Here is a 27,182-nt window from a genome sequence, read left to right as displayed (position 1 = left end):
CCAGTTGAGTAGTCCTCGACTTACGACCGGTTGAGTAGTCCTCGACTTACGACCGGTTGGGGGTCGCGGCATTAAAAAGGTTGAGAACCACTGTATTAAACCAAAGAAAGCTTTGAGTGGCAAAGAGGTGGAACAGCAGTCTGAAGAACCAGGTTTGATGGCTGTTGGACAGGTGGAATGGCTGCGTCAAGCAGAGGTCAAAGAGCAGAGAATGACCCGTGCAGCACATAAACGTAAGGAAAAGGAACAACAGAAGAAAGAAGTTAAAGAATCTTCTCATGAGAGCGTGTCAATGCCGGTGGGAGGAGCAAGACTCAAGAGTTCTGCAATATATTCTTCAGTGGTAGATCTCCAGGCAGTCTTCTCCAGGCTCTTGGTTGAGGGAGATGGCAAAGTTCCTGACTTGGAATGCTAACGGTCTCAACTCCCTGCAGAAAAGAAAGAAAATCTTTTATTATCTAAAGCAACATAATAATGATATAATTTGCCTGCAGGAAACTCATATTCAACTTAAAGATCAAAAATATTTAGTTAATGCTCGCTTGGGGTCTCATTTTGTATCTCCTGCCCCTGGGAAAAAAGGGGGTGTGGTTATTTATGTCAAGCAAAGTCTACCAGCTTGTCTGGTAGAATCAGATCCTCAAGGAAGATATGTTATGATTGAACTTGGCTTATATGGTAAGAAAATACTTATAGTGGGATTGTATGCACCAAACCAGCAACAGGAACAATTTTATAGGTTGTTACATCAGAAAATAACTTTGTTGGACTATAGGTCTGTGATATTAATGGGAGACTGGAATGGTGTTTTAGATATACAAAAAGACAAAAAAGGTTCTTCTACTTTTTTTAAACAGGCTAAATTACCTAAAGCTTTTTTTGATTTGAAAGAGGACTGGGAGTTGAGAGACTATTGGCGTGAACGTAATCAAGAGGAAAGAGACTTCACCTTTTTCTCAGATAGACACCAATCTTTTTCAAGGATTGATTTCTTTTTGATTACAACTGATCTATATAACAGGGTGAAGAATGTTAAAATTTTTCCTAGGTCATTGATGGATCACAGTCCAGTCTGGATGGAATTGGCTATTGAAAAAGAGGAGAGGAGAACTTGGAGGGTGAATGAGAATTTATTTAAACAAGAAAAAAATGTTCAAAAATTAAAGGAATGCTTAAAGGATTATTTTGTTTTAAATATGTATAAGGGAACACCAATGTCAATGGTTTGGGATGCAGGTAAAGCTTTTATGCGTGGGATTTTGATAAAAATGAATAATGTTCATAGACAAAAGCAGACTCAGAAACGTAAAGAACTGGAAGATGAGATTAAATTAAAAGAGAAGTCCTTAATTTCAAACCCTTCAGATGAAAAGGTTAAAGAAGCTATAAAGTTGTTAAAAACACAATTTAATATGTTGATGGCTGATCAAGCTGCAACTAACTTAATGTTTATGAAACAAAATACATTTTGTAATGCTAATAAACCAGGGAGATGGTTGGCTTATCAGTTAAGAAAGAAACAGAGACAGAGAATTATTGATAAAATAAACTATAATGGTAAATTCGTTTATCAGAAAGAATTGATTAAGAAATCTTTTTTAGATTATTATCAGAAATTATATAAGAGTACCAATGTACAAACTACGGTTATAAACAATTACTTAAGTAAGGCCAAGTTTCCTAAACTAACAGAAGATCAGAAACAAGAAATTAATGGTTTAATTACTAAAGAGGAAATAGTGATAGCTATTAAGCAATTAAAACTAGGTAAAGCGCCGGGTACGGATGGTTTGACATCTATTTATTACAAGACTTTAGTAGAAGAGATGACTCAACCTTTATGTGAGCTTTTTAATAATATACTACAGGGTTTAGAGATTCCTCCGTCATGGCGCAGTGCTTTTATATCTTTGATCCCAAAAAAGGACCAAGACCTTACTTTACCTAAGAATTATAGGCCTATATCTCTCTTAAATGTGGATTATAAAATTTTTGCAAAAATTTTAGCTAATAGGTTTATGGGGGTTTTGCAGCAGCTTATACATAAGGATCAATCGGGCTTTATAACTGGAAGGTATATGAAAAATAATGTTAGACAAATTATTAATTTATTAGAATATTTAGATAAGAACAACCAAATCTCTGCAGGGCTGATATTTTTGGACGCTGAAAAAGCCTTTGACCAACTGAATTGGCAGTTTATGCTAAGTTTAATTAAGGAGATGAATTTTGGAGAAAAAATATCACAAGCTTTAGGTGCCATATATCAAAAACAGACTGCTCAAATTATCGTTAATGGGGGTTTGTCAGAGGTTTTTACAATAGAAAAAGGTACAAGACAGGGATGTCCATTATCTCCGTTATTGTTTGTTTTAACATTGGAAATTTTGCTGATCAAAATTCGGGAGTCGCAAGAAATAAAAGGAATAGAAGTTAACAAAAAAGAATATAAGTTAAGAGCCTTTGCAGATGATTTGGTGGTTACTCTGTCTCAACCTACGTACTCTGTAGTAAAGTTATTACAATTGATTTATCAATATGGTTGTGTTTCGGGTTTTAAAATTAATAATAATAAGACTAAAATATTACCTAAAACATGATTAATTGTGATAAACAGATTTTGGTTAATTTAACAGATTTTGAAGTTGTTGATAAGGTAAAATATCTGGGGGTTACATTATCTGTTTCTAATGTAAAATTGTATAAGAATAATTATGAAAAGTTGTGGATCAGGGTATAGAAGGATTTGAAGAACTGGGACAAGTTACAGTTATCTCTTATGGGTAGAATTGCAGTTATTAAAATGAATGTCCTACCAAAATTCCTTTTTTTGTTTCAAATGCTACCTATCTTAAAGAATGAGCTTAATTTAAATGAATGGCAGAAAGGCATCAACAAATGTATTTGGGCAGGGAAAAAACCAAGGGTAAAGCTTAAAATCATGCAAGATTTCCGTGAGAGAGGTGGACTCCAGGTACCAAATCTGAAATTATATTATGATGCTGTGGTCTTAACATTGATTAGTGATTGGGTAAATTTAACAAATGTAGAAATACTCCATCTGGAGGGTTGGGATTTAGTTTTTGGATGGCATGCCTACTTAATTTTTAATAAAAAAGTGGATCGAGTTTTCAAATCACATATTATAAGGATTTCTTTACTTAGGGTTTGGAGGAAATATTATAAGAGTGATTTTAAAATACCTTTATGGGCCATACCTTGGCATGCGATAGAGGGGATAAGGAGAGGAGTTAAAATGGATAGGGTTTCTTACACACAACTACTTAGATGGGATGGTCAAAACTGGCAGTTAAAATCTTTGGAAGATTTAGTACATGAAAATATTACCTATTCATGGTTTCAATATAGACAATTAGTGGACAGATGGAAGATGGATTGTAATATGGGCTGGCTTAGAGAAGATCAAAATTTTGTTATACAAGTAAAGGATCAAAGACAAACTCATATTAAGAGGGTTTACGGACTTCTAGTGGAACTGGATTCAGAATCTGAACTAATCAAAGATTGTATGGTTAAATGGGCATAAAATTTTGGTGAACCAATCCCACTGGATACCTGGGAAATTATTTGGGTGAGGAATGTTAAATTCACACAAGCCCAGAATTTAAGGGAGAATTTTTACAAAATGTTTTATAGATGGCACCTTGATCCACAAAAAATGTCTATTATGTACCCTGATATACAGCCTAAATGTTGGAGATGTGGTTGTTTGGATGCCACTTATTATCATATTTGGTGGTCGTGTAAAAACATAAAAGCCTTTTGGATTAAGATATGGTGGAATATTCAAAGAATTTTTAGAAGGAAGGTAAAATTTACCCCGCAATTATTTTTGTTAGGTATTGTTATTGATTGCGATGCTAAGGAGGTTATATTGATGTTAAATTTGATTACAGCCGCAAGGCTGTTAGTAGGGCAATATTGGAAGAAGGAATCTTTGCCTACTTTGCAAGAGTGGCTTTTTAAAGTTTCTTATTTGGCGGAAATGGCAAGATTTCAGCTTTTTTAAAGGAGCAATCGCAAGAGAAATTTTTTGCTGTATGGGAAAAATGGATAAATTTTATACAATATAAATTGGATATAAAAAAATATCATCTAGCTTTTCTATAACTTGTATAAAAATTTTTGATATTTTATACTTTTTTTTCTTTTCTTTCTTCTATTTTTTTTTTCTCTCTTTCTTTCTCTCTTCTTTCCTTTTTTTCTTTTTAAGTATTTTCTCTTTTTAATGTTATATATATTTTATTATTAATTATTTTATAAGATGTTAAAATTTGTTTAGGTTTTTTAAAATTTTAAATAAGCCTATATTCAGTTCTGGGAAGTTCGGGGGGGGGAGGGAGGGGGGGCTTGGGAGGGATTGGGTGAAGGTTGTTTTGTTTGTTGTTATTTGTAAAACTTTTAAAAAATTTTCAATAAAAAAAAAAAGAAAAGAAAAAAGTCCCATTCTGCAAACGGTGCTGCCCCAGTTGAGTAGTCCTCGACTTACGACCGGTTGGGGGTCGCGGCATTAAAAAGGTTGAGAACCACTGCTCTAAGGTCAGCTAGTCCAACCATGTATTGCCTTTAAGCTGCAGTTCTCAAATACCAGCTCCGGGGTCAAGTAGGAAATATGTTACAGTATACTATACACACCTTCTTTGAGCGAAAAGCAATCGTTGTCTTTAGAGAGTCTGCCGTCCCCCTACGTTGTCTGGCTGATTATAAAAATATAACGAGAATAAAAGAAAGTTGAATATGCACACGTCGCATTAGCAAGATTCTGCTGGGTGTAAAAAATATATATATACTGTTTAATATCGTCTGCATTTTGCTGTGTAGCCTCTGTCTTCTGGGCCCATGGGACTACAAAACCCAGTGACATTCAGCCAGCTAATGTACAGTCACAAGCCTAAAGTGCTTTCTGAGCATAAGCCTGTTTTATTTTTGCAATTCAATTGCTGAGCCCATGATTTTTGCGGTGTGTGTGCGTGTGTGTGTGTGCACTGCGTGTGCATAAATTCTGTAGTGCATGCTAAGCACTCCCTTATAATGGCTGCTATAGAAAGACAGCAGCTTGCTTGATGGGTTAAACAGAGGCTGGAAAAGTAACTGAATGGGTTTCCCCCCCCCTGCACATTGCAGAGGGTGGAGCTAGATGACCCTTGGGGTCCCTGACAGGTGAAACGCCAGTTTTCCATGGTGTGAAAATAACCAAGAAGTTGGAATCAGGGTAGGTGGACCCTGGACTCAGAAGGCAAACAGCTGAGGGTGAAAGAAACAAACCTAGTTAGATCAAAGCTTCTCAACCTGGCCAACTTTATGATGGGTGGACTTCAACTCCCAGGATTCCCCAGCCCAGCACAGCTTGAATTCTGGGAATTGAAGTCCACCCATCTTGAAGTTGCTGAGGCTGAGACACACTGAACTATACAGTTTCATTTAACAACTGTGCCACTAACTGAACAACTGCAGCGATTGACCTCACAACTGTGGCAAGGAAGGTCGTAAAACGGGACAAACTCATTTAACAACTGTCTCACTCAGGAACAGACATTTTGGGCTCAAGGATGGTTGTCAATCAAGGACGACCTGTATAATCCAGATGGCCAGCATTATAAAGAGAGTCCCCGTTCAGTCAGCTTGTTGCTTTTCTTCCAGACATAGTCGATAAAACATTTTCCCATATATTTAAGTATAGGTTAGATTGATTTTTTATTCTTTTATTGCTTTCCCTACTTTCATTTTTTTTAACAAAACTCTTTTGTAGGCCCCTGCCCAAAGCTCTGTAGGGCCCACCCCTGTGCCTAAAACCTCCCCCTCCACGTAGTCATTTATCCATCCATCCATCCTCCATCCATTCATCCACCTGCCCATCTGTCCATCCATCATCCATCTGCCTGTCCACCTGTGCACCTGCCCTCCCTCCCTCTATCCATGAATTCATTTATCCATCCATCCATCCATCCATCCATCATTGTCCATCCGTCCACCCGTCCACCCATGCACCTGTCCCTCCCTCCATCCTTCCATCCATCCATCTGCCCATCCACCTGTGCACCTGTCCCTCCCTCCATCCATCCATCCATCCACCCATCCACCCATGCAGCTGTCCCTCCCTCATTTCCTCCATCCTTCATCCATCCATCCATCCATGAATTCATTTATCCATCCATCATTCATCTGCCCGTCCACCTGTGTACATGCCCACCCTCCCTCTATCCATGAATTCATTTATTCATCCATCCATCCATCAATGTCCATCCGTCCACCCATGCACCTGTCCCTCCCTCCATCCTTCCATCAATCCATCCATCTGCCCATCCACCTGTGCACCTGTCCCTCCCTCCCTCCCTCCCTCCCTCCATCCATCCATCTATCCATCCACCCATCCACCCGTGCAGCTGTCCCTCCCTCATTTCCATCCATTCATCCATCCATCCGTCCATGAATTCATTTATCCATCCATCATCCATCTGCCCGTCCACCTGTGTACATGCTCACCCTCCCTCTATCCATGAATTCATTTATTCATCCATCCATCCATCTATCCATCAATCAATGTCCATCCGTCCACCCATGCACCTGTCCCTCCCTCCATCCTTCCATCCATCCATCCATCCGTCTATCCATCCACCCATCCACCCTTGCAGCTGTCCCTCCCTCATTTCCTCCATCCTTCCATCCATCCATTAATTCATTTATTCATCCATCCATCCATCCATCATTGTCCATCCGTCCACCTGTCCCTCCCTCCATCCTTCCATCCATCCATCCGCCTGTGCACCTGTCCCTCCCTCCATTCATCCATCCGTCTATCCATCCACCCATCCACCCTTGCAGCTGTCCCTCCCTCATTTCCTCCATTCTTCCATCCATGAATTCATTCATCCAACCATCCATCCATCTGCCCATGCACCTGTCCCTCCCTCCCTTCATCCATCCATCCATCCATCATGAATTCATTTATCCATCCATCCATCCACCCATCTGCCCATGCACCTGTCCCTCCCTCCCTTCATGCATCCATCCATCCATCATGAATTCATTTATCCATCCATCCATCCATCCATCCATCATCCACCTGCCCATCCGTCCACCCATCCACCCGTGCAGCTGTTCCTTCCTCATTCCTTCCATCCTTCCATGAATTCATTTATCCATCCATCCATCCACCCACCCACCCATCCACCCGTGCACCTGTCCCTCCCTCCCTCGCCCTGCCCGGTTCCCACGACCAGCGCGCCCCGCAACACGCGCGTCCACAGCGGGGGCGGGGGCGGGGGCGGCGCTGACGTCACCGGGGCGGGGGCGGGGGGCGTCCCTGCCTGGCGGAGGCCGAGCGGCGCACTCGGGGCTGCCCAGGCGAGCCGGGCGGGCACCGCAGCCGCGCCAGCCAGAGCCAGGCCGCCGATGCCATGGAGAGCCGGGCGGGGCAGGTGAGCGAGGGCCGCGGCAGGGCCGCTCCCGGAGCCGGACGGGCAGGGGGCGATGCCCGCGGCGGGGGTGGGCCGGGCCGGGGGCTTCTTCCCGCGGGAGGGCATCTGGGCCAGCTGCCCGGGGCGAAGGGCCGCCGGGACTCGCGGCCACCAGAAGGCGGCGGTCCCGGGATGGGCCAACCGCCCCCTTGGCGGGGAAGCCCCCGGTGCCTGGGGAGGGTCGCCTCTGTCCCCATCCCCGGACTGGGGCTGGAGCCCGGCACCCATCCTCCCTGCCCCTCTGGAAGCCCAGCCTGGCCCATCATCCCCAGCCAAGGGAACCCACGTCCTAGAGTAATAGAATAGCAGATAAAAGAAGTAACGGAATCACAGAGTTGGAAGGGACCCTGGAGGTCTTCTAGTCCAACCCCCTGCTCGGGTGGGGGGGAAACATTTCGGGCACTCGCCTGCCAAGAGTGGTCCTATCTTCATCTTGTAGCAGGGAGTTCCACTGCTTCGCTGTGCCCTAAGCCATTCCTGGGAGGTTCCTGGGAGCCCAGAGCTGCTCTCAGGCCCTTTCTGGGCCCGCTCCCTTCCTAAGAACAAGGGAGCCGGGTTCAAGGCATCCGGAAGGAGAAGGTGCCGGTCTAGATGCCCATCCTGAAGGCTGCTCCCTATAGCGGATGCCCTGAAAGGTGGCATCTCTGCCATCTTGTGGGCCCTGGATGGGATTCAGGACGGGTCATCCCCGACTTACGACATTCGTTTAGTGAGCGTTCAAAGTTACAACAGCCCTGAAAAAAGTGACTTATGACCGTTTTTCACACTTATAACCGTTGCAGCATCCCCCAGGGCCCTGCGATCAAATTTCAGATGCTTGGCGACTGGCATGTACTTATGACGGTTGCACTGCCCTAAAGATCATGTGATCGCATGTGCAAAGAATGTGCAAAAGTCTGGAACGGTCTAGGGTCTCCTGCTTGAGCAGGGGGCTGGACTAGACGGCCACCAGGATCCCTTTTGACTCTGTTATTCTGCAAGGGTCTCCTGCTTGAGCAAGGGGCTGGACTAGATGGCCTCCAAGGCCCCTTCCAACTCTGTTCTTCTGTAAGGGTCTCCTGCTTGAGCAGGGGGCTGGACTAAATGGCCTCCAAGGCCCCTTCCAACTCTGTTATTCTGTAAGGGTCTCCTGCTTGAGCAGGGGGCTGGACTAGATGGCCTCCAGGATCCCTTCTGACTCTGTTCTTCTGTAAGAGTCTCCTGGTTGAGCAGGGGGCTGGACTAGATGGCCTCCAAGGCCCCTTCCAACTCTGTTATTCTGTAAGGGTCTCCTGCTTGAGCAGAGGGCTGGACTAGATGGCCTCCAGGATCCCTTCCAACTCTGTTATTCTGTTATTCTATTTACAATCGTCTGACATGCAAATTCAACAGCGGAAGCCAGATTCACTTAACAGCCCCACGATTCCCTTAGCAACTGCAGCCAGGTCGTAAAATGGGGCGCAACTCACTTACTGACTGCTTCACTTAGCAATGGAAATTGTGGGTTCCACGGGGCTTGTGGAACCCAACACAGAAGCTTTTGTGTGGGAAGGCTGGGCGAGCTTCCTTTAAATCAACCGGCAAGTTTTTTACTGCAGCATCCGAAAGAAGTAAAGACTCGGTGAAATAAGAAGGGAAGCTTTATTTTAAGTGAACAGTTTGGATTTGGGGTGTGTGAACTCAGCACTGCAGTTGGTAAGGCGAGGTTTGAGGTTTAGCAGACCTTGCACACCCCAACAATTGGGATGTGCGGAATGAACTGTGTTTCTTGTATTCTGGTGGGGTGTTTTTTTCACAATATGGGCCTCCCAACTGCGGTTCACCCATAAATCGTCCTTTGTGGGTGTTGATGTTCGTGGAGAGTTATTTGTAAAGATTTCTGGTTGATTGTTTTAAAAAAGGGTGGCTTGGAGTGTCTTTACCATAGGAACTGTGCTGGAGTGTGCATTAAAGCTTTAAAATAAATCAAATTAAATGGGGTTAAATTAAATTCACAATTCTGAAAGTTCCCAAGTTGGAGATAGGACCGAAGCGATACTAATTTGCAGGCCCAGAAATTGTAAAGGGAGACATGGCTCCCTTGTTATTTAGGGCAACACTGCTCAACTTCAACAACTTCAGGTTGTGTGGACTTCAACTACCAGAATTCCCCAGTCAGCAAAAGAAGGGAGTGTGGAAAGGAAGAGGAGGAGAGCTGTGGGGTCCTGGGTGCCCTCTGAACTTGGTGGTTTTCTTCCAGACATTTCATTACCCAACTAGGTAACATCATCAGTGCTAGAAGGGGGGGAGGAGGAGGAGGAGGAGGACGTCATCGTCGACGACGATGATTAGGACTATAAGGTCCTTGTTGCTCTCTGGGCTGGGTGGTTTTCTTCCAGACATTTCATTACCCAACTAGGTAACATCATCAGTGCTAGAAGGGGGGGAGGAGGAGGAGGAGGAGGAGGATGTCATCGTCGACGACGATGATTAGGACTATAAGGTCCTTGTTGCTCTCTGGGCTGGGTGGTTTTCTTCCAGACATTTCATTACCCAACTAGGTAACATCATCAGTGCTAGAAGGGAGTGGGGGTTTGCAGGGAGGAGGAGGAGGAGGAGGAGGAGGAGGAGGAGGAGGAGGAGGAAGACGACGACTGTGGGGCCTAAGCATGGTCATTTGCTTGCAGACATTTCATTAAAACCAGCTGACCTCATCTGTGCTACAATGATGAAACCTCCCTCCCTTCTGACCCTGATGAGGTTATTTAGTTGGGTCACGAAATGTCTTCAAGAAAACCGCCAAGCTCGGAGACCCCAAAGTAACTTTTGCTTATCCAGGACCTGTCCTCCGTGCAACGCCAAAAATTTCTAATTTTAGTCTGTGAATAAGATATATTTTATTTGGCTTTCCAAAAGCCACCTCATCGTTTCAAATGAAGGATGCCTTGCTTAAAGTTTTTAGGAATCAAGTTTGCTGACCTGGCTTGGCGTGAGCTGCTTGCTGTGTGAATCGCTAGAGCTGGGTAGCTGCCAGAGTCGTGATGCTGCTGCGGTTGAAAATGGGTGGATTGCCTCAAAGTGTTTCACAACTTTTAAAGTGTCTGGACTTCAATTCCCAGAATTCCCCAGCCAGCTATGCTGGCTGGGGAATTCTGGGAGTTGAAGTCCAGACATCTTAAGATGGCTAAGATCGAAGAACACTGCCCTAAACCAGGGCTCAACAAACTTGGCCACTTTAAGACTTGTGGACTTCAACTCCCAGAATTCCTTAGCCAGCCATGAGGCCACCCATGCTGGCTGGGGAATTCTGGGAGTTGAAGTCCAGACATCTTAAGATGGCTAAGATCGAAGAACACTGCCCTAAACTAGGGCTCAACAAACTTGGCCACTTTAAGACTTGTGGACTTCAACTCCCAGAATTCCTTAGCCAGCCATGAGGCCACCCATGCTGGCTGGGGAATTCTGGGAGTTGAAGTCCAGACATCTTAAGATGGCTAAGATCGAAGAACACTGCCCTAAACCAGGGCTCAACAAACTTGGCCACTTTAAGACTTGTGGACTTCAACTCCCAGAATTCCTTAGCCAGCCATGAGGCCACCCAGGCTGGCTGGGGAATTCTGGGAGTTGAAGTCCAGACATCTTAAGATGGCTAAGATCGAAGAACACTGCCCTAAACCAGGGCTCAACAAACTTGGCCACTTTAAGACTTGTGGACTTCAACTCCCAGAATTCCTTAGCCAGCCATGAGGCCACCCAGGCTGGCTGGGGAATTCTGGGAGTTGAAGTCCAGACATCTTAAGATGGCTAAGATCGAAGAACACTGCCCTAAACCAGGGCTCAACAAACTTGGCCACTTTAAGACTTGTGGACTTCAACTCCCAGAATTCCTTAGCCAGCCATGAGGCCACCCATGCTGGCTGGGGAATTCTGGGAGTTGAAGCCCAGACATCTTAAAATGGCTAAGATTAAAGAACACTGCCTTAAAGATTAAGCTTCTTGGCCCGAGATTATCCTTCTGGCTCTGCCTTCTCCTGCTCTACAGCCCATAATATTTTGGGCTTCAATACTCTCCTGCAGTTCACCTGGGCTGCCTCTTGGCTTCTGCAGGCTCCAGGGTAGATCAGGCCGTTCGTGCAGGAAAATACCAGCCAAACTTTTCTTGACAAAACCCATCTTGATTTTCTGCCCAAGCTTTTGTTAAAAGGGTTTTTTTTTTCCCCTCCTGCATTTGCATTCTGATCAGAGTGTTGCGTATCAGAGGCAGCTGCCATCAGAAGCAACTGTGTTCCCTGATCCTGGTTCACAAAATGCAGGTAGTCCTCAAGTTACAACGACAATTCAGCCCAGAATTTATGTTGCTAAGTGAAACAGCCGTAAGTGTAAAAAACGGTCATCTTTTTCCAGTGCCATTGTAACACCGAACGGTCACTAAATGAACCGTTTTAAATTGGGGACTTCCTGGACATCTTTGCACAAACCTTGAAAGCAGCCTTTCTCAACTTTTAAGACCAGTCGACTGCAACTCCCAGAATTCCCCAGCCAGAATTCTGGGAGTTGTAGCCCACTGGTCTAAACTAGAGAAAAACCGACTTGGTGAGCAGCCCATCTTGGCCAAATGCGGTTGTTTAACCACAGACCTGGTTAAGTATGTGTGAACTCCACCTTTGAGTTCATTCATGGAAGGGTAGAGAGTCAGCTAGGGCAGGGGTCCCCAATCTTGGCCACTTTAAGACTGGTGGACTTCAACTCCCAGAATTCCCCAGCCAGGCACGGGGGTTGGACTAGAAGACCTCCAGGGTCCCTTCCAGCTCTGTTATTCTGCAAGGGTTATTCTGGGGCTCAGTTGCGGCCGAGGACTAGCTGCATAGGGTTTCTCCTGCCTGAGCAGGGGTTGGACTAGATGACATCATCATCATCATCATCATAAAGTTGGAAGGGACCTTGGAGGTCATCTAGTCCAACCCCCTGCTCAGGCAGGAAGCCCTGTACCATTTTGGACAAATGGCTGTCCAGTCTCTTCTTAAAAACTTCCAGTGTTGGAGCATTCACCGCTTCTGGAGGCAGGTGGTTCCACTGGTTAATTGTTCTCACTGTCAGGAAATTCCTCCTTAGTTCCAGGTTGCTTCTCTCCTTGATCAGTTTCCATCCCTTGATTCTTGTCCTGCCTTCAGGCGCTTTGGAGAAGAGCTTGACTCCCTCTTCTTTGGGGCAGCCCCTGAGATACTGGAAGGCTGCTATCCTGTCCTCCCTCGTCCTTCTCTTCATTAAACTAGACCTACCCAATTCCAGCAACCGTTCCTTATATGTTGTAGCCTCCAGTCCCCTGATCATCTTTGTTGCTCTTCTCTGCACTCTTTCCAGAGTCTCAACCTCTTTTTTACATCATGGTGACCAAAACTGGATGCAGTATTCCAAGTGTGGCCTTACCAAGGTCCCGTCCAACTCTGTGATTCTGCAAGGGTCTCCTGCTTGAGCAGGGGGCTGGACTAGAGGACCTCCAAGGTCCCTTCCAAGTCTGTTCTTCTGTACTCTGTACGGAAACCAACCGGAAGATGCTTCATTCTTTTGTTTAGCTGAGAAGGAGACGCTCCCGAAGCCGCTGGACTGTGATGGAAGAACCCTTTAAAGCAGTGTTTCTCAACCTTGACCATTTTAAGGCATGTGGACTTCAACTCCCAGAATTCCACAGCCAGCAATGCTGGCTGTGGAATTCTGGGAGATGAAGTCCACATGCCTTAAAATGGTCAAGGTTGAGAAACACTGCTTTAAATATTCTCTCAAATATTCTCTTGCAAAAACGGAGTTGCAGCTTCCCCTGGGAGCTTCGCTTGCAGATGCTTTAGCCCCCCCCCCACTTCCTCCCCCCCCCGCACACATCTGCCCAGCAGGCAACCTAGAAACTCCCACCCCCTTTGGGGGGGGTCTGCGTGGTCTCTGTGGGGGGGGGATGGAGATCCCTGCCCACCCATTTCTCCCATAATTCCACCCGCCTGGCTTTGAAAGCTGAAGGTCACATGGGATCCCCTCCCCCCCCCCCCCGTGGCTGAGTTTTCTAATGACCTGTCATGCTTGATCCACCGTAATCTCAGGGGAGAATTCTTGATTACAAGCCCCTGGGATTAAGAGGCTGGCGGCTTTGCACGTCATCCCTGCCCTATCCGTGGAGGATCAGGCTGGATCGTGATCTGGTGCATCACCCGCTGTATCTGCTTCTCCGTTTGGCAAGGGCGACCGAGAGTCCCTGTTGCCATTTGGTCTTTAGAGCCTCTGAAGCCCGCGGGAAGTCCTTCGGAAAGCTTCGTATTATTCTAGCCCTCCAGTGGGGGAACTGAGGCAGAGGGAGCCAGGTGGGTGCAGTCAATCAAAACATGGTTCTCTCGGTGCTTGTGGAGTCCTTAGTAGTCTCTGAGCTGGGTGTTTTGCTTGCAGACGTTTCATGACCCAACTAGGGAACATCATCCGTGCTAGAAGGGAGTGGGTGTTTGGAGTGGAGGAGGAGGAGAAAGCGAGGAGGAGGAGGAGGAGGAGGAGGAGGAGGAGGAGGAGGAGGAGGAGGACGACGACTGTGGGGTCCTTGGTGCTCTCTGCGCTTGGTGGTTTTCTTACAGACGTTTCACGACCCAACTAGGGAACATCATCTGTGCTAGAATGGATTGGGGTGTGTAGGGAGGAGGAGAAGAAGGGGAGGAGGAGGAGGAGGAGGAGGAGGACGACTGTGGGGTCCTTGGTGCTCTCTGAGTTTGGTTTTTTGCTTGCACATGTGTCATGACCCAACTAGGTAGCATCATCCGTGCTAGAAGGGTGTTTGGAGTGGAGGAGAAGGAGAAAGGGAGAAAGAAGAAGAGGAGGAGGAGGAGGAGGAGGACTGTAAGGTCCTTGTTGCTCTCTGCACTTGGTGGTTTTCTTACAGATGTTTCATGACCCAACTAGGGAACATCATCACTGCTAGAAGGCAGAGGGGTTTGAGAAGAAGAGGGGGGGAGGAGGAGGAGGAGGAGGAGGAAAGGACTCTGGGCTCCCTGGTGCTCACTGAGCTTGGTGGTTTTCTTGCAGACGTTTCATGACCCAACTAGGGAACATCATCTGTGCTAGAAGGGAGTGGGGTTTGTAGACAGGAGGAGGAGGAGGAGGAGGAGGAGGAGGAGGAGGAGGAGGAGGAGAGGACTGTGGGGTCCCTGGTGCTCACTGAGCTTGCTTGTTTCCTTGCAGACGTTTCATGACCCAACTAGGTAACATCATCCGTGCTAGAAGGGAGTGGGTGTTTGAGAAGAGGAGGAGGAGGAGAAGGAGGAGAAGGACTGTGGGGTCCTTAGGGCTCTCTGAGCTTGATTTTGCTGGCAGACATTTCATGACCCAACTAGGTAACCTCATCCGTGCTGGTGAGTGTGGGGTTTCCTCTGTCTATATACAGTAGCCTCTCCTGGAAATGTTGGTGGGGAATCTGCTTTTCTACTTGGCAATTCCTTAATTAGGGTATTGTTTTCTGCTAGATTGTCTGTCTGCTATCGATTATCCGGGTGTTGGCTGCTGGAAAGAAGGCCTTCTGGCCTTATTGCTTAGCTTTTTCATGGTCTCTTTGCAACGGTGGTGAAAGCAAGGTTTATCTCTATGGGTCTGTTGAGGGCTGACTTGTCTGAATGCCAGACTTGCAGGAATACCCTAGGAAAGACCAAGGAGAAAACCACATTCTCACCATACATCCCCCCTCCCCGAGACCGGCAGGTGGGCTACTGTATTTAAATGCGTTGCAGACCCTACATCAGTGGTGGCGAACCTATGGCACGCGGGCCAGAGGCGGCACTCAGAGCACTCTCTGTGGGCATGCGCGCTGTGCCCCGGAGATGACAACTCTCCTCTTCAACCAGCCGTGCCCGCTAACTCGCCGAGGTCCCACGTGGCCGGATGCATCCCAGCACCCATGCGCTCGCTGGCCTCTGTGTGCGGGGGATGATGGTGTCAGGCAGCAACCGCCCTGGCCCCTGCCTCGCCTTGCCCTGTGACAATGGCACCCCCACCCTGCCTCGCCTTGCCTCGCCTCACCCCGCAGGATGGAGACCCCCAGGATCCCCCCCCAATCCTGCCCCCACAGGCGTCCCTCCCCAGGAGCAATATTATGGTCACGCCCACCCTGGCGATGCCCATCCATCTGCATGACTACCATAGCCACATCCACCAGGCGGTCCACGCCCACCTGGCCCCTGGCGATACGTAAGTGGGTTTTGGGTTGCAGTTTGGGCACTCGGTCTCTAAAAGTTTCGCCATCACTGCCCTACACCATTTCAGACAAATGGCTGTCCAGTCTCTTCTTAAAAACTTCCAGTGTTGGAGCATCCACCACTTCTGGAGGCAGGTGGTTCCACTGGTTAATTGTTCTCCCTGTCAGGAAGTTTCTCCTTAGTTCCAGGTTGCTTCTCTCCTTGATGAGTTTCCATCCATTGCTTCTTGTCCTGCCTTCTGGTGCTTTGGAGAATAGCTTGACTCCCTCTTCTTTGGGGCAGCCCCTGAGATACTGGAACACTGCTATCATGTCCCCCCTCGTCCTTCTCTTCATCAATCACATCAAAGACTCAGTCACCAAGATGAGCTTGAAATCGAAGGAGCCACCTCGAGCGCTGAGAATCCATCATTTTTACAAGCGGAGAACCAAAAGCTTATTATTCACAGACCGGATTAATTGCTGACCGTTTTCTGCGTAGTCCTTGGTGCCCTCTGAGCTTATCTGTGCTTGCAGACCTTGTCCCAAAGCTGCTTTTTCCAAAAAAGCAACTCGGTTTTGTTTTGTTTCTTTCTTCTTCTTTGAAAACATTTTTTGCTTCTCCTTCCAAGAACTGAAGAAGCTTCTTTGATTAAAATGGAAGAACTAAAGAAGTTTTTGGGGATGAGAAGCGAAAAGTTTTCAAATAAAAAAAACACACACACACACAAGGTTCTACATTTAGGCAAGAAAAACCAAATGCACAAGTACAGCATAGGTGGCACCGTGCTCAATAGTAGTAACTGTGAGAGGGACCTCGGAGTCCTAGTAGACAATCACCTAAATATGAGCCAGCAGTGTGCTGCAGCTGCCAAAAGGCCAACACAGTGCTAGGCTGCATTAACAGAGGGATAGAATCAAGATCACGTGAAGTAGTAATACCACTCTTCAATGCCTTGGTAAGGCCACACTTGGAATACTGCATCCAGTTTTGGTCACCACGATGTAAAAAAGATGTTGAGACTCTAGAAAGAGTACAGAGAAGAGCAACAAAGATAATAAGGGGACTGGAGGCTAAAACATATAAGGAACGGCTGCTGGAATTGGGTATGTCTAGTCTAATGAAGAGAAGGCCAAGGGGGGGGGGACATGATAGCAGTATTCCAATATCTCAGGGGCTGCCATAAACAAGAGGGAGTCAAGCTATTCTCCAAAGCCCCTGAAGGCAGGACAAGAAGCAACGGGTGGAAACTGATCAAGGAGAGAAGCAACCTGGAACTAAGGAGAAACTTCCTGACAGTGAGAACAATTAACCGGTGGAACAACCCACCTCCAGAAGCAGTAAATGCTCCAACACTGGAAGTTTTTAAGAAGAGACTGGACAGCCATTTGTCCGAAATGGTGTAGGGTTTCCTGCCCGAGCAGGGGGTTGGACTAGATGACCTCCAAGGTCCCTTCCAACTTTACTACTATTACTAAGAAAGTCCAGTTGCCTTTTGGAAAAGCAGCTTTGGGACAGTCGTCACCTGGACGATTGAGGACCTCCATAGACCAGGGGTCTTCAAACTTGGCCCTTTGGTGACTTTCCCGGCAGGGAGAACAATTGTTCAGGGGAACTGCTGGCCACCAGAGGTTGTGGGTGCTCCGACACGAGGAGGTTTTTAAGAAGAGACCGAACCGCCACTTGTCTGGAGTAGGCTTTCCAGCTCAAACGGGGTTGGACTAGAAGACCTCCGGGGTCCCTTCCAAATCTGTTATTCTGAAAGTGAGGTCCTGCTGACTGGGGGGGGGGGTGTCCTGGTGTCCTTCTGCCTTCTCTTGCTTTGGTGCTATATTTGGCTTCTTGGGCGCCCAGCCTGCCAAAGCGGCACGTGATGATGCTCAGACTGGGCGCCACGCCAGCCCCTTGGCTCAGCTTGAGGATGCGGTAACATTTCGGAGGATTGGGGGGGGGGGCTTAAAGCAAAGAGTTCGCTTGAAGAAGAAGAGGAAGATTCAAGCAGCCGGGGGGAGGAAGACCCACGGCCCCCTGCCCAGCTTGTAGACCCCTTGGATTTATGGCGAGGCTCGGGGGGGGGCCTTAAAGACAGACATCTGTAAGCTCTCTGGGAGCCTGGGAGCTCCACACTGCAGGCTCCTTGGTGGAGGGTGCCCCCACCCCAGAGCAAGCGTGGGCAACGGTGGGAACGTTACAACTGGTTCACTCCGACTCCCAGAATTTCCTGAGCCAGAAGCAATGTGTGACAACCCCAGCTGAGTCCAAAATACCAATGAAGGAGAATCTTTGTAGCTGAGGGTTGACATGAGTGGGTCCTGGGTGCCCTCTGAGGTTGGCTGTTTTCTTGCAGACGTTTCATGACCCAACTAGGTGACATCATCAGTGCTGGAAGGGGGGTGTTCATGGAGAGGAGGAGGAGGAGGAGGAAAGGACTGTGGGGTCCTTGGTGCTCTCTGAGCTTGGTGGTTTTCTTGCAGACGTTTCATGACCCAACTAGGTAACGTCATCAGTGCTAGAAGGGAGAGTGTTTTGTGGAGAGGAGGAGGAGGAGGAGGAGGAGGAGGAGGAGGAGGAGGAGGAGGAGGAGGAGGAGGAGGAGGAGGAGGAGGAGGAGGAGGAAAGGACTGTGGAGTCCCTAGTGCTCTCTGAGCTGGGTTGTTTTCTTGCAGACGTTTCATGACCCAACTAGGTAACGTCTTCAGTACCTGAAAGGAGTGGGCTTTACTCTCTGTTTGTGTACAAGTGGTTTGCCCTGTCGATATTGTTCGAGCGTTGGTTTCTTGTGCGATCCTTGGTGCCCTCTGAGCTGGGTGGTTTTCTTGCAGACGTTTCATGACCCAACTAGGTAACATCATCAGTGCTAGTAAGCTGTTTGCCCTCAGTTTATATTCTGGGGTCTTGCCCCTCTGGGGAGGGGGAGTCCTAGGGATGCTTTGGTTGGGCTGTTTACTAATGGCTCCGTGGCTGTTTCTTGACTGGGGTCTTGCTGACTTGAATGCTGGTCTGTTTGTTGGAAGCCGGCTTGGAAGGTGACGAGTGGCGGATCATGTGATCCCAGAATGCCGCAACAGTCCTTGGTACCTGCCAGTTGCCCCCAGTCCACGAGGATGCTGTAACGGTTGTTAAGTGGGAAAAGCAGCCCTAGGTCCCTTTTTTTCAGTGCTGTTGTAATTTCAAATGGTCACTAAAAAAATGGTCGTAAGTCGAGTCGACTTATAATAATTCGCTTAGTGACCATTCAAAATTACACAAAAAAGGGACTCATGGACCATTTTTCACACTTACGACCGTCAGAGCATCCTCGTGGACGTGCGATCAAAATTCAGACGATCGGCAACCGACTCATGTTTATGACGGTTCGCAGTGTCCCCGGGATCATGTGATCCCCCTTTTGGGACCTGCTGACAAAGTCCAGGGGGGGAAGCTGGCTTCACTTAACAACTGTTGTTACCAACCTAACGACTGCGGCGATTCACTTAACGACTGCGGCGAGAAAAGTGGTAAAATGGGACAAAAACTCGTTTAACAGCTGTCTCGCTTAGCAACGTAAATGTTGGGCTCAGTTGTGGTTGAAAGTTGAGGGCTACCTGTACACAACAGGATGGGGCAAAAATCAAAGACTAGCTGTAGAAAGGGCCCAGTTGGGCACTCTTGAGATCATGTTAATGATCCTCGTCATCACCAGACTGCCCAAGGGTTACCATCCGGCCATCTTGGGGTGCGCTGCCTCATTCTCTCCTGTGTTGGGAGCCCTTTTGCAATTCTTTCTCTCTCACTTTCTCTCCCTCTCCCTCTTTTTCCCTCCCTCCCTCCTCTCTCTCTCTCCCTCTCCCTCCTCTCTCCCTCCCTCTCCCTCCCTTCCTCTCCCTCCCTCTCTCTCTCCCTCTCCCTCCCTCCCTCCCTATCTCTCTCCCTTTTTCTCCCTCCCTCTCCCTCTTTCCCTCCCTCCCTCTCTCCCCCCTCTCCCTCCCTCTCTCCTTCCCTCCTCCCTTCCCCTCCCTCTCCCTCCCTCCCTCTCCCTCTCTCTCCCTCTTCCTCCCTCTCCCTCTTTCTCTCCCTCCCTCCTCTCCCCCCTCTCTCCCCCCTCTCCCTCCTCTCCTCCCTCCCTCTCTCCCCTCTCCCTCCCCTCCCTCCTCCCCCTCCCTCTCCCTCTCCTCTTTCTCCCTCTCTCCCTCTCCCTCTCTATCTCTCCCCTCCCTCCCTCCCTCTCTCCTCCCTCCCTCCCTCTCTTCCTCTCCCTCCCTTCTCCTTCTCCCTCCCTCTCTCCCTCTCCCTCCCTCTTCTCCCCCTCCCTTCCTCCTTCTTCTCTCTCCCTCCCCTCCCTCTCTCTTTCTCCTCCCTCCCTCTCCCTCCCACTCTCTCCCTCTCCCTTTCTCCTCCCTGTCCCTCCCTATCTCTCCCGCTCCTTCCTTCCCTCCCTCCTCTCCCTCTCCCTTCCTCCTTCCTCTCTCTCTCTCCCTCTCTCTCTCCCCTGCAGCTGGTCTAGGATGGCCCCGGCGAAGGTCCCACTTCTCTGCCTCCTGCTGCTCGGGCTCCTGGTGTTCCAGGCGCACGTGTGCCCTGCGCCCTGCCGCTGCTACAGCCTGACCGTGGAGTGTGGCTCTTTGGGGCTGAAGGACATTCCAGGGGGCCTCTCCCCCAACACCCAGGTGAGGCCGCCAGCGCCCCCCTCTCCTCTCCCCCCCCCCAGGTGCGTTCTCACGAGCCAGGCAAGGTTCTTTATTCCCTCCCGAAGGGGCTTTTCCAGGAAGGCCACCGGGCTTTCTCTGCTTTTCCCTGAAGACGTTTCACTTCTCATCCAAGACGCTTCTTCGGTTCTGACCAAATGGTGGAGAAGGGAAGGACTGGTAGTCTTTGCAGTCATCTGATTGTTAGTACTCCGAAGGTCGGTCGTGAGCGCTCTCAGTGCGGGGGCTTATCTTGTATGGTTCCACGTCCAGAGGGCAGATGGGTGTAGAACTTCAATGGCTTTCAAGACAGCTAACTCCCCCTCCTCCTCCTCTTCCTCCTTTACAAAAAACCCATTCCTTCTAGTGCTGATGATATTGCCTAGTTGGGTCACGAAATGTCTGCAAGAAAACCACCCAGCTCAGAGAGTATCCAGGATCCCACAGTCTTCTTCTTCTTCTTCCTCCTCCTCCTCCTCCTCCTCCTCTCCAAAAACCCCATTCCTTCTGCCACTGATGATGTTCCCCAGTTGGGTCATGAAACGTCTGCAAGAAAACCACCCAGCTCAAAGAGCACCAAGGACCCCACAGTCCTTTCTTCTTCTTCTTCTTCTTCTTCTTCTTCTTCTTCTTCTTCTTCTTCTTCTTCTTCTTCTTCTTCTTCTTCTTCTTCTTCTTCTTCTTCTTATTCTTCTTCTTCTTCTTCTTCTTCTTCTTCTTCTTCTTCTTCTTCTTCTTCTTCTTCTTCTTCTTCTTCTTCTTCTTCTTCTTCTTCTTCTTCTTCTTCTTCTTCTTCTTCTTCTTCTTCTTCTTCTTCTTCTTCTTCTTCTTCTTCTTCTTCTTCTTCTTCTTCTTCTTCTGCTTCTTCTTCTTCTTCTTCTTCTTCTTCTTCTTCTTCTTCTTCTTCTTCTTCTTCTTCTTCTTCCTCTTCCTCTTCCTCTTCCTCTTCCTCTTCTTCCTTCCTCTTCTTCCTCTTCTTCCTCCTCCTCCTCTTCCTCTTCCAATCCCCACTCCCTTCTAGCACTGATATTGTTCCCTAGTTGGATGATGAAATGTCTGCAAGAAATACAGTCAAGTTCAGAGAGCACCAAAGACCCCACAGTCCTTTCCTCCTCCTCCTCTTCCTCCTCCTTCTGCAAGCCCCCCTCCCTTCTTCCACTGATGATGTTCCCCAGTTAGGTCATGAAACGTCTGCAGGAGAACCACCCAGCTGGGAGGGCACCGGGGACCCCATGCTGTAATTTACGCAACAAAGGACTGTGTCCCACCCTTGACTGAATCTGGGCTTTGTCCCTCCCTCCCTCCCTCCCTCCCTCCCCCCCTCCCCCCCCACTTGTCAGACCATTTTCCTGCAGGACAACAGCATCACCCAGATCCGGCAGCAGGAGCTGGCTTCTCTCCTGGACCTGCAGTACCTCTACATGCAGAACAACAGCATTTCCGCCCTGGAGCCTGGCGCCTTCCACCACCAGAACCGGCTGCTGGAGCTGGCGCTGAACGGCAACCGCATCCATTTGATCAACAGCAGCATCTTCAAGGGCCTGGAGCACCTGCGCGTCCTCTACCTCTCGGCCAACCAGGTCACCCGCCTGCCGGACTTCACCTTTTGCGACTTGGAGGTCAGGCTCCCTGGGGGGGTCCAGGGGGGAAAAGAGGCCGGAGAGCCTTCAGCCCCCCACTGACAGCAGCATAGGGCCATTGGGATTGGGATTAGGATGATTAGGATTAGGATTAGAATTAATTAGGATTAGGATTAGAATTAATTAGGAGGATTAGAATTAGGATTAGGATTAATTAGGATTAGGATTAGAATTAATTAGGATTAGGATTAGAATTAATTAGGAGGATTAGAATTAGGATTAGGATTAATTAGTATTAGGATTAATTAGAATTAGAATTATTAGAATTAGAATTAATTAGAATTAGAATTATTAGAATTAGGATTAAGATTAGGATTACAATTAGAATTATTAGAATTAGAATTAGAATTAATTAGGATTAGGATTAGGATTAGAATTAATTAGAATTAGAATTAATTATTAGGATTAGAATTAGAATTAGGATTAATTAGAATTAGAATTATTAGAATTATAATTAATTAGAATTAGAATTGTTAGAATTAGAATTAGGATTAGAATTATTAGAATTAGAATTAATTAGAATTAGGATTAGAATTAGGATTAATTAGAATGATTAGAATTAGAATTATTAGGATTATTAGATTAGAATTAGGATAGAATTAAAATTAGAATTAAGATTAGGATTAGAATAAGAATTATTAGAATTAGAATTAATTAGAATTAGGATTAGAATTAAAATTATTAGAATTAGAATTATTAGAATTAGGATTAGATTAGGATTAGAATTAGAATTATTAGAATTAGAATCACAGAGTTGGAAGGGACCGTGGAGGTCATCTAGTCCAGCCCCCTGCCCAAGCAGCAGACCCTACACCATTTCTGACAGATGGAAGTCCAGTCTCTTCTTGAAAGCCTCCAGGGATGGGGCTCCTTCTGAAGGCGACTTCTGTTCCATTGGTTGATACCGTCAGGAAATGTCTCCTTATTTCCAAGTTGAATCTCTCCTTGATCAATTTATAAGCCCTGTTTTAGGGAACTGAGGCCGAGCTTAGGTTTATGCATTGAACTAAGCCTTGGTTTGTATAAATCAATATCCAGTAGATCATAAATTTATGATTCCTTTATGCTGTTTTATACTGGATTGGTGTAGCCACACTTGCAACATTGCATCCTGTTTTGATTGCCACAACATAAAAAAAGATGCTGAGACTCTAGGTCAGTGGTTCTCAACCTTTTTAATGCCGTGACCCCCAACCGGTCGTAAGTCGAGGACTACTCAACTGGTGCAGCACCGTTTGCAGACTGGGACTTTTGGCGGGCTCAGCAGGGCAGAGACAGCCTGGACAATTCCTATTGGCTTTGGAAAGCCAATAGAATTAGATTCTATTCAAGAGAGTCTCTTCTATTGGCTTTCAAAAGCCAATGAATAAAAGGGAGTAGCACAGCTAAGGAAAAGGGGGGAAAAATGGCGGACTGCGTTGTTTGGCGACCCCCGTGAAATGGTCGTTCGACCCCAAATGGGGTCCTCACCCACAGGTTGAGAACCACTGGTCTAGAGTCTAGAAAGAGTGCAGAGAAGAGCAACAAAGATGATCAGGGGACTGGAAGCTAAAACCTATGAAGAACAGTTGCAGGAACTGGGCACAGCCAGTCTAGTGAAGAGAAGGACCAGGGGGTGACATGATAGCAGAGTTCCAGTATCTCAGGGGCTGCCCCAAAGAAGAGGGAGTCAAGCTATTCTCCACAACGCCTGAAGGCAGGACAAGAAGCAACGGATGGAAACGTATCAAGGAGAGAACAAGCCTAGAAATAAGGAGGAATTTTCCTGACAGTTAGAACAATCAATCAATGGAACAACGTGCCTTCAGACGTTATGGGTGCTCCAACACTGGAGGCTTTTAAGAAGGGAATGGAGAACCGTTTACCCAGAATGGTCTAGAGGTCTCCTGCTTGAGCAGGGGGCTGGACTAGATGACCTCCAAGGTTCTTTCCAACCCTATAGTTCTATATTCTAAGACAGGGCTCTCCAAACTTGGCCACTTTAAGATATTGTGGACAATAATAATAATAATGATGATGATGAAGATGAAGTTGGAAGGGACCTTGGAGGTCATCTAGTCCAACACCCTGCTTAGGCGGGAATCTCTATACCAGTGATGGTGCACCTTTTAAAGACCGAGTGCCCCAAAACTGCCCCCCCACTGCACCCCCTGCCCTGCTCTGCTCCACCCCGCCTGCCCACAGGGCCACTCACTGCCTCCACGGCCCACCGCAGATCGTCCAGGCAGCCCAGCAGCGCCATGGCGGCTATGCCCCTTCCCCGCGCCCCGCAGCATCAACTGTGCGCGATGGGGCATGAGGGCAGAGTCTTGTCTACGCTTCCTGGCTGCCATGTCCTTGGCTACGCTGCTCCGCATGGGCCACTCTTAGGGGCGACTCTCCTCCGGAGGGGCTGCTGGTGAGGAGGGGGTCGCGGGGGGAGTCAAGGCTGGGGCAATGGCACGTGTGCCCACAAAGAGGGCTCCGAGTGCCGCCTTGTCACCCGTGCCATAGGTTCGTCACCACTGCCCTGTACCATTTCAGACAAATGGCTGTCCAGTCTCTTCTTAAAAACTTCCAGTGTTGGAGCATTCACCGCTTCTGGAGGCAGGTGGTTCCACTGATTAATTGTTCTCACTGTCAGGAAGTTTCTCCTTAGTTCTAGGTTACTTCTCTTTGGTTAGTTTCCATCCTTTACTTCTTGTCCTGCCTTCAGGTGCTTTGGAAAATAAGTTCACACACACACACACAAACACACACACACACACACACAAACACACGTCTTCTTGGTGGCCGCCCCTCAATTACTATAATACTGCTAGCCATTCACTGGTAAATTAACAGAATAATAGAGTTGGAAGGGACCTTGGAGGTCTTCTAGTCCAACCCCCTGCTCAGGCAAGAAACCCTACACCATTTCGGACAAATGGCTGTCCAGTCTCTTCTTAAAAACTCCCAGCATTCACTGCTTCTGGAGGCAGGTGGTTCCACTGGTTAATTGTCCTCACTGTCAGGAAGTTTCTCCTTAGTTCCAGGTTGCTTCTCTCCTTGGTTAGTTTCCACCCGTTGCTTCTTGTCCTGCCTTCAGGCGCTTTGGAGAAGAGCTTGACTCCTTTGGGGCAACTTTCAACTCCCAGAATGCCATCTGGGGCATTCTGGGAGTTGACGTCCCACAAGGCTTACAGTGGCCAGGTTTGCAGAGCCCTGTTTGAAGACCCACAGAGTAAGGACTGGAACCGCTGAAGGGTGTTCTGCTCCGTCTGAAGACGTGTGCTCCTGTTTTCCCTCTGCAGAGACTGCAGGAGCTCCACCTGCAAGAGAACAGCATTGAGATTCTGGAGGACCAGGCGCTGACCGGGCTGACCTCCCTAGCCCTGCTGGACCTCAGCAAGAACAACCTGCGCACCATCAGCCGGGTGACCTTGAGGCCGGTCATCAGTCTGCAAGTGCTGAGACTGACAGGTGTGTCCATAGCGACCTTCGGAAGGCCTTCGTTTCTCCTGCCCGAAAGAAAAGATGGCTCGGTAGAAAGGAGTCTGGAACCTCTGAGAACTTGGGTCCAATCAATGTTCTGTCGTGGCAGGGACCATAAAGGGTGGGGAGACCTCGCCTGGTGGATTTGAGGGAGTAGGGCCTGGGTCTAACCCAGGAATCGGACTCAGCTTTAGCAAGACAACTGAGCTGGAGTGACAGCCTAAAGAAGCCGTGGTGGATCAAGCACTCTTGGTAGCTCCCCATAACTCTAGTTGTCAGGCTTTCAGGGGTAGGGAAGGGTTCATGTCACCACTGCTTTCAGTTGTGTAAGAGATGGGACTGAAGTGTGAGTGAGAGAATCCATGTCAGTGATGACGTTATCTAGCTGGGTAATGAAACGTCTGCAAGAAAAACACCAAGCTCAGAGATCACAAGGATGGGTGGATAGGGAAGGGAAGGGAAGGGAAGGGAAGGGAAGGGAAGGGAAGGGAAGGAAAGGAAGGAAGGAAGGAAGGAAGGAAGGAAGGAAGGAAGGAAGGAAGGAAGGAAGGGGAGGAAGGAAGGAAGACCACTGATGGTGTTACTTAGTTGGCTAAGGAAACGTCTGCAAGAAAACCACCAAGGTCAGAGATCACAAAGATGGATGGATGGATAGGGAAGGGAAGGGAAGGGAAGGGAAGGGAAGGGAAGGAAGGAAGGAAGGAAGGAAGGAAGGAAGGAAGGAAGGAAGGAAGGAAGGAAGGAAGGAAGGAAGGAAGGAAGGGGAGGAAGGAAGGAAGAGGAAGGAAGGAAGACCACTGATGGTGTTACTTAGTTGGCTAAGGAAACGTCTGCAAGAAAACCACCAAGGTCAGAGATCACAAAGATGGATGGATGGATAGGGAAGGGAAGGGAAGGGAAGGGAAGGGAAGGGAAGGAAGGAAGGAAGGAAGGAAGGAAGGAAGGAAGGAAGGAAGGAAGGAAGGAAGGAAGGAAGGAAGGAAGGAAGACCACTGATGGTGTTACTTAGTTGGCTAAGGAAACATCTGCAAGAAAACCACCAAGCTCAGAGATCACAAGTATGGATGGATAGGGAAAGGAAGGGAAGGGAAGGGAAGGGAAGGGAAGGAAGGAAGGAAGGAAGGAAGGAAGGAAGGAAGGAAGGAAGGAAGGAAGGAAGGAAGGAAGGAAGGAAGACCACTGATAGTGTTACCTAGTTGGCTGATGAAACGTCTGCAAGAAAACCACCAAGCTCAGAGATCACAAGGATGGATGGATAGGGAAAGGAAGGGAAGGAAGGAAAACCACCGATGGTGTTATCTAGTTGGCTGATGAAACATCTGCAAGCAGACACCTAAGGTCAGAGAGCACCAAGGACAAAGAAGGGAGGGAGGGAGAAAGGAAGGAAGGAAACAAATCAACTTAGAGAGCAACTCCAGAGCTGAACCCTGAGCTACAAATATTCTCTACAAATATTGGAAGAATCCGCATCTTTGACTCTTTTTTACGTCAGGCTGGGAAGCCTTCCCCAACTGGGCTTCCTCTTGGGTGCCAGGTACAGGAGGAAGGCCATGTTGGAGAAAGCGGCCGTCAGAAAGTCACGTTAAGCGGGTCTACTAGGCGGAATTCCTGCCTTAGTTTCCTTCTCTGGGGAGGGAGACAGGACTCAGTGGACTACAGGTGGTCCTCAACTTACGACCGCAACCGAGCCCAACATTTCCGTTGCTAAGCAAGACAGTTGTTTTATGACCTCATTTTACGACCTTTCTCGCCGCAGTTGTTAAGTGAATCATTGCAGTCGCACAGTTGTTAAGT

General features: G+C 47.9%; 2 protein-coding genes across 4 annotated transcripts in view; both read left to right on the top strand.

Moving 5' to 3' along the window:
• The window catches only part of LRRC24 (leucine rich repeat containing 24), a 43,211-nt gene that overhangs the window by 11,031 nt on the left and 4,998 nt on the right, over positions 1 to 27,182 (top strand). Inside the window, exons 1-4 of one of the 3 annotated variants that reach the window (XM_039330204.1) lie at positions 7,318 to 7,439; positions 20,106 to 20,277; positions 21,636 to 21,914; positions 25,208 to 25,376. In XM_039330204.1, coding sequence (XP_039186138.1) covers positions 7,414 to 7,439; positions 20,106 to 20,277; positions 21,636 to 21,914; positions 25,208 to 25,376 — 646 coding nt within the window. In that variant the 5' untranslated portion in view covers positions 7,318 to 7,413. Of the gene's footprint in view, positions 1 to 7,317; positions 7,440 to 13,635; positions 13,784 to 20,105; positions 20,278 to 21,635; positions 21,915 to 25,207; positions 25,377 to 27,182 lie in introns of those variants that run through there. The other 2 variants (XM_039330206.1, XM_039330205.1) reach the window with 2 other exon arrangements.
• On the top strand, positions 6,265 to 6,696 carry LOC120302172 (guanine nucleotide exchange factor subunit RIC1-like; the record flags this gene model as incomplete). Its single annotated transcript, XM_039330203.1, has 2 exons — positions 6,265 to 6,338; positions 6,576 to 6,696. Coding segments are annotated over 2 exons (195 nt in total), but the record flags the coding sequence as incomplete, so codon positions are not given.

The sequence above is a fragment of the Crotalus tigris genome, unplaced genomic scaffold (assembly GCF_016545835.1).
Source record: "Crotalus tigris isolate CLP2741 ecotype Arizona unplaced genomic scaffold, ASM1654583v1 scf7180000024426.654172153:694254, whole genome shotgun sequence".
In the NCBI taxonomy this organism is placed as follows: Eukaryota; Metazoa; Chordata; class Lepidosauria; order Squamata; family Viperidae; genus Crotalus; species Crotalus tigris.
Note: the sequence above shows the minus strand (reverse complement) of the source record. Positions and strands in the feature narration are given on the sequence as shown.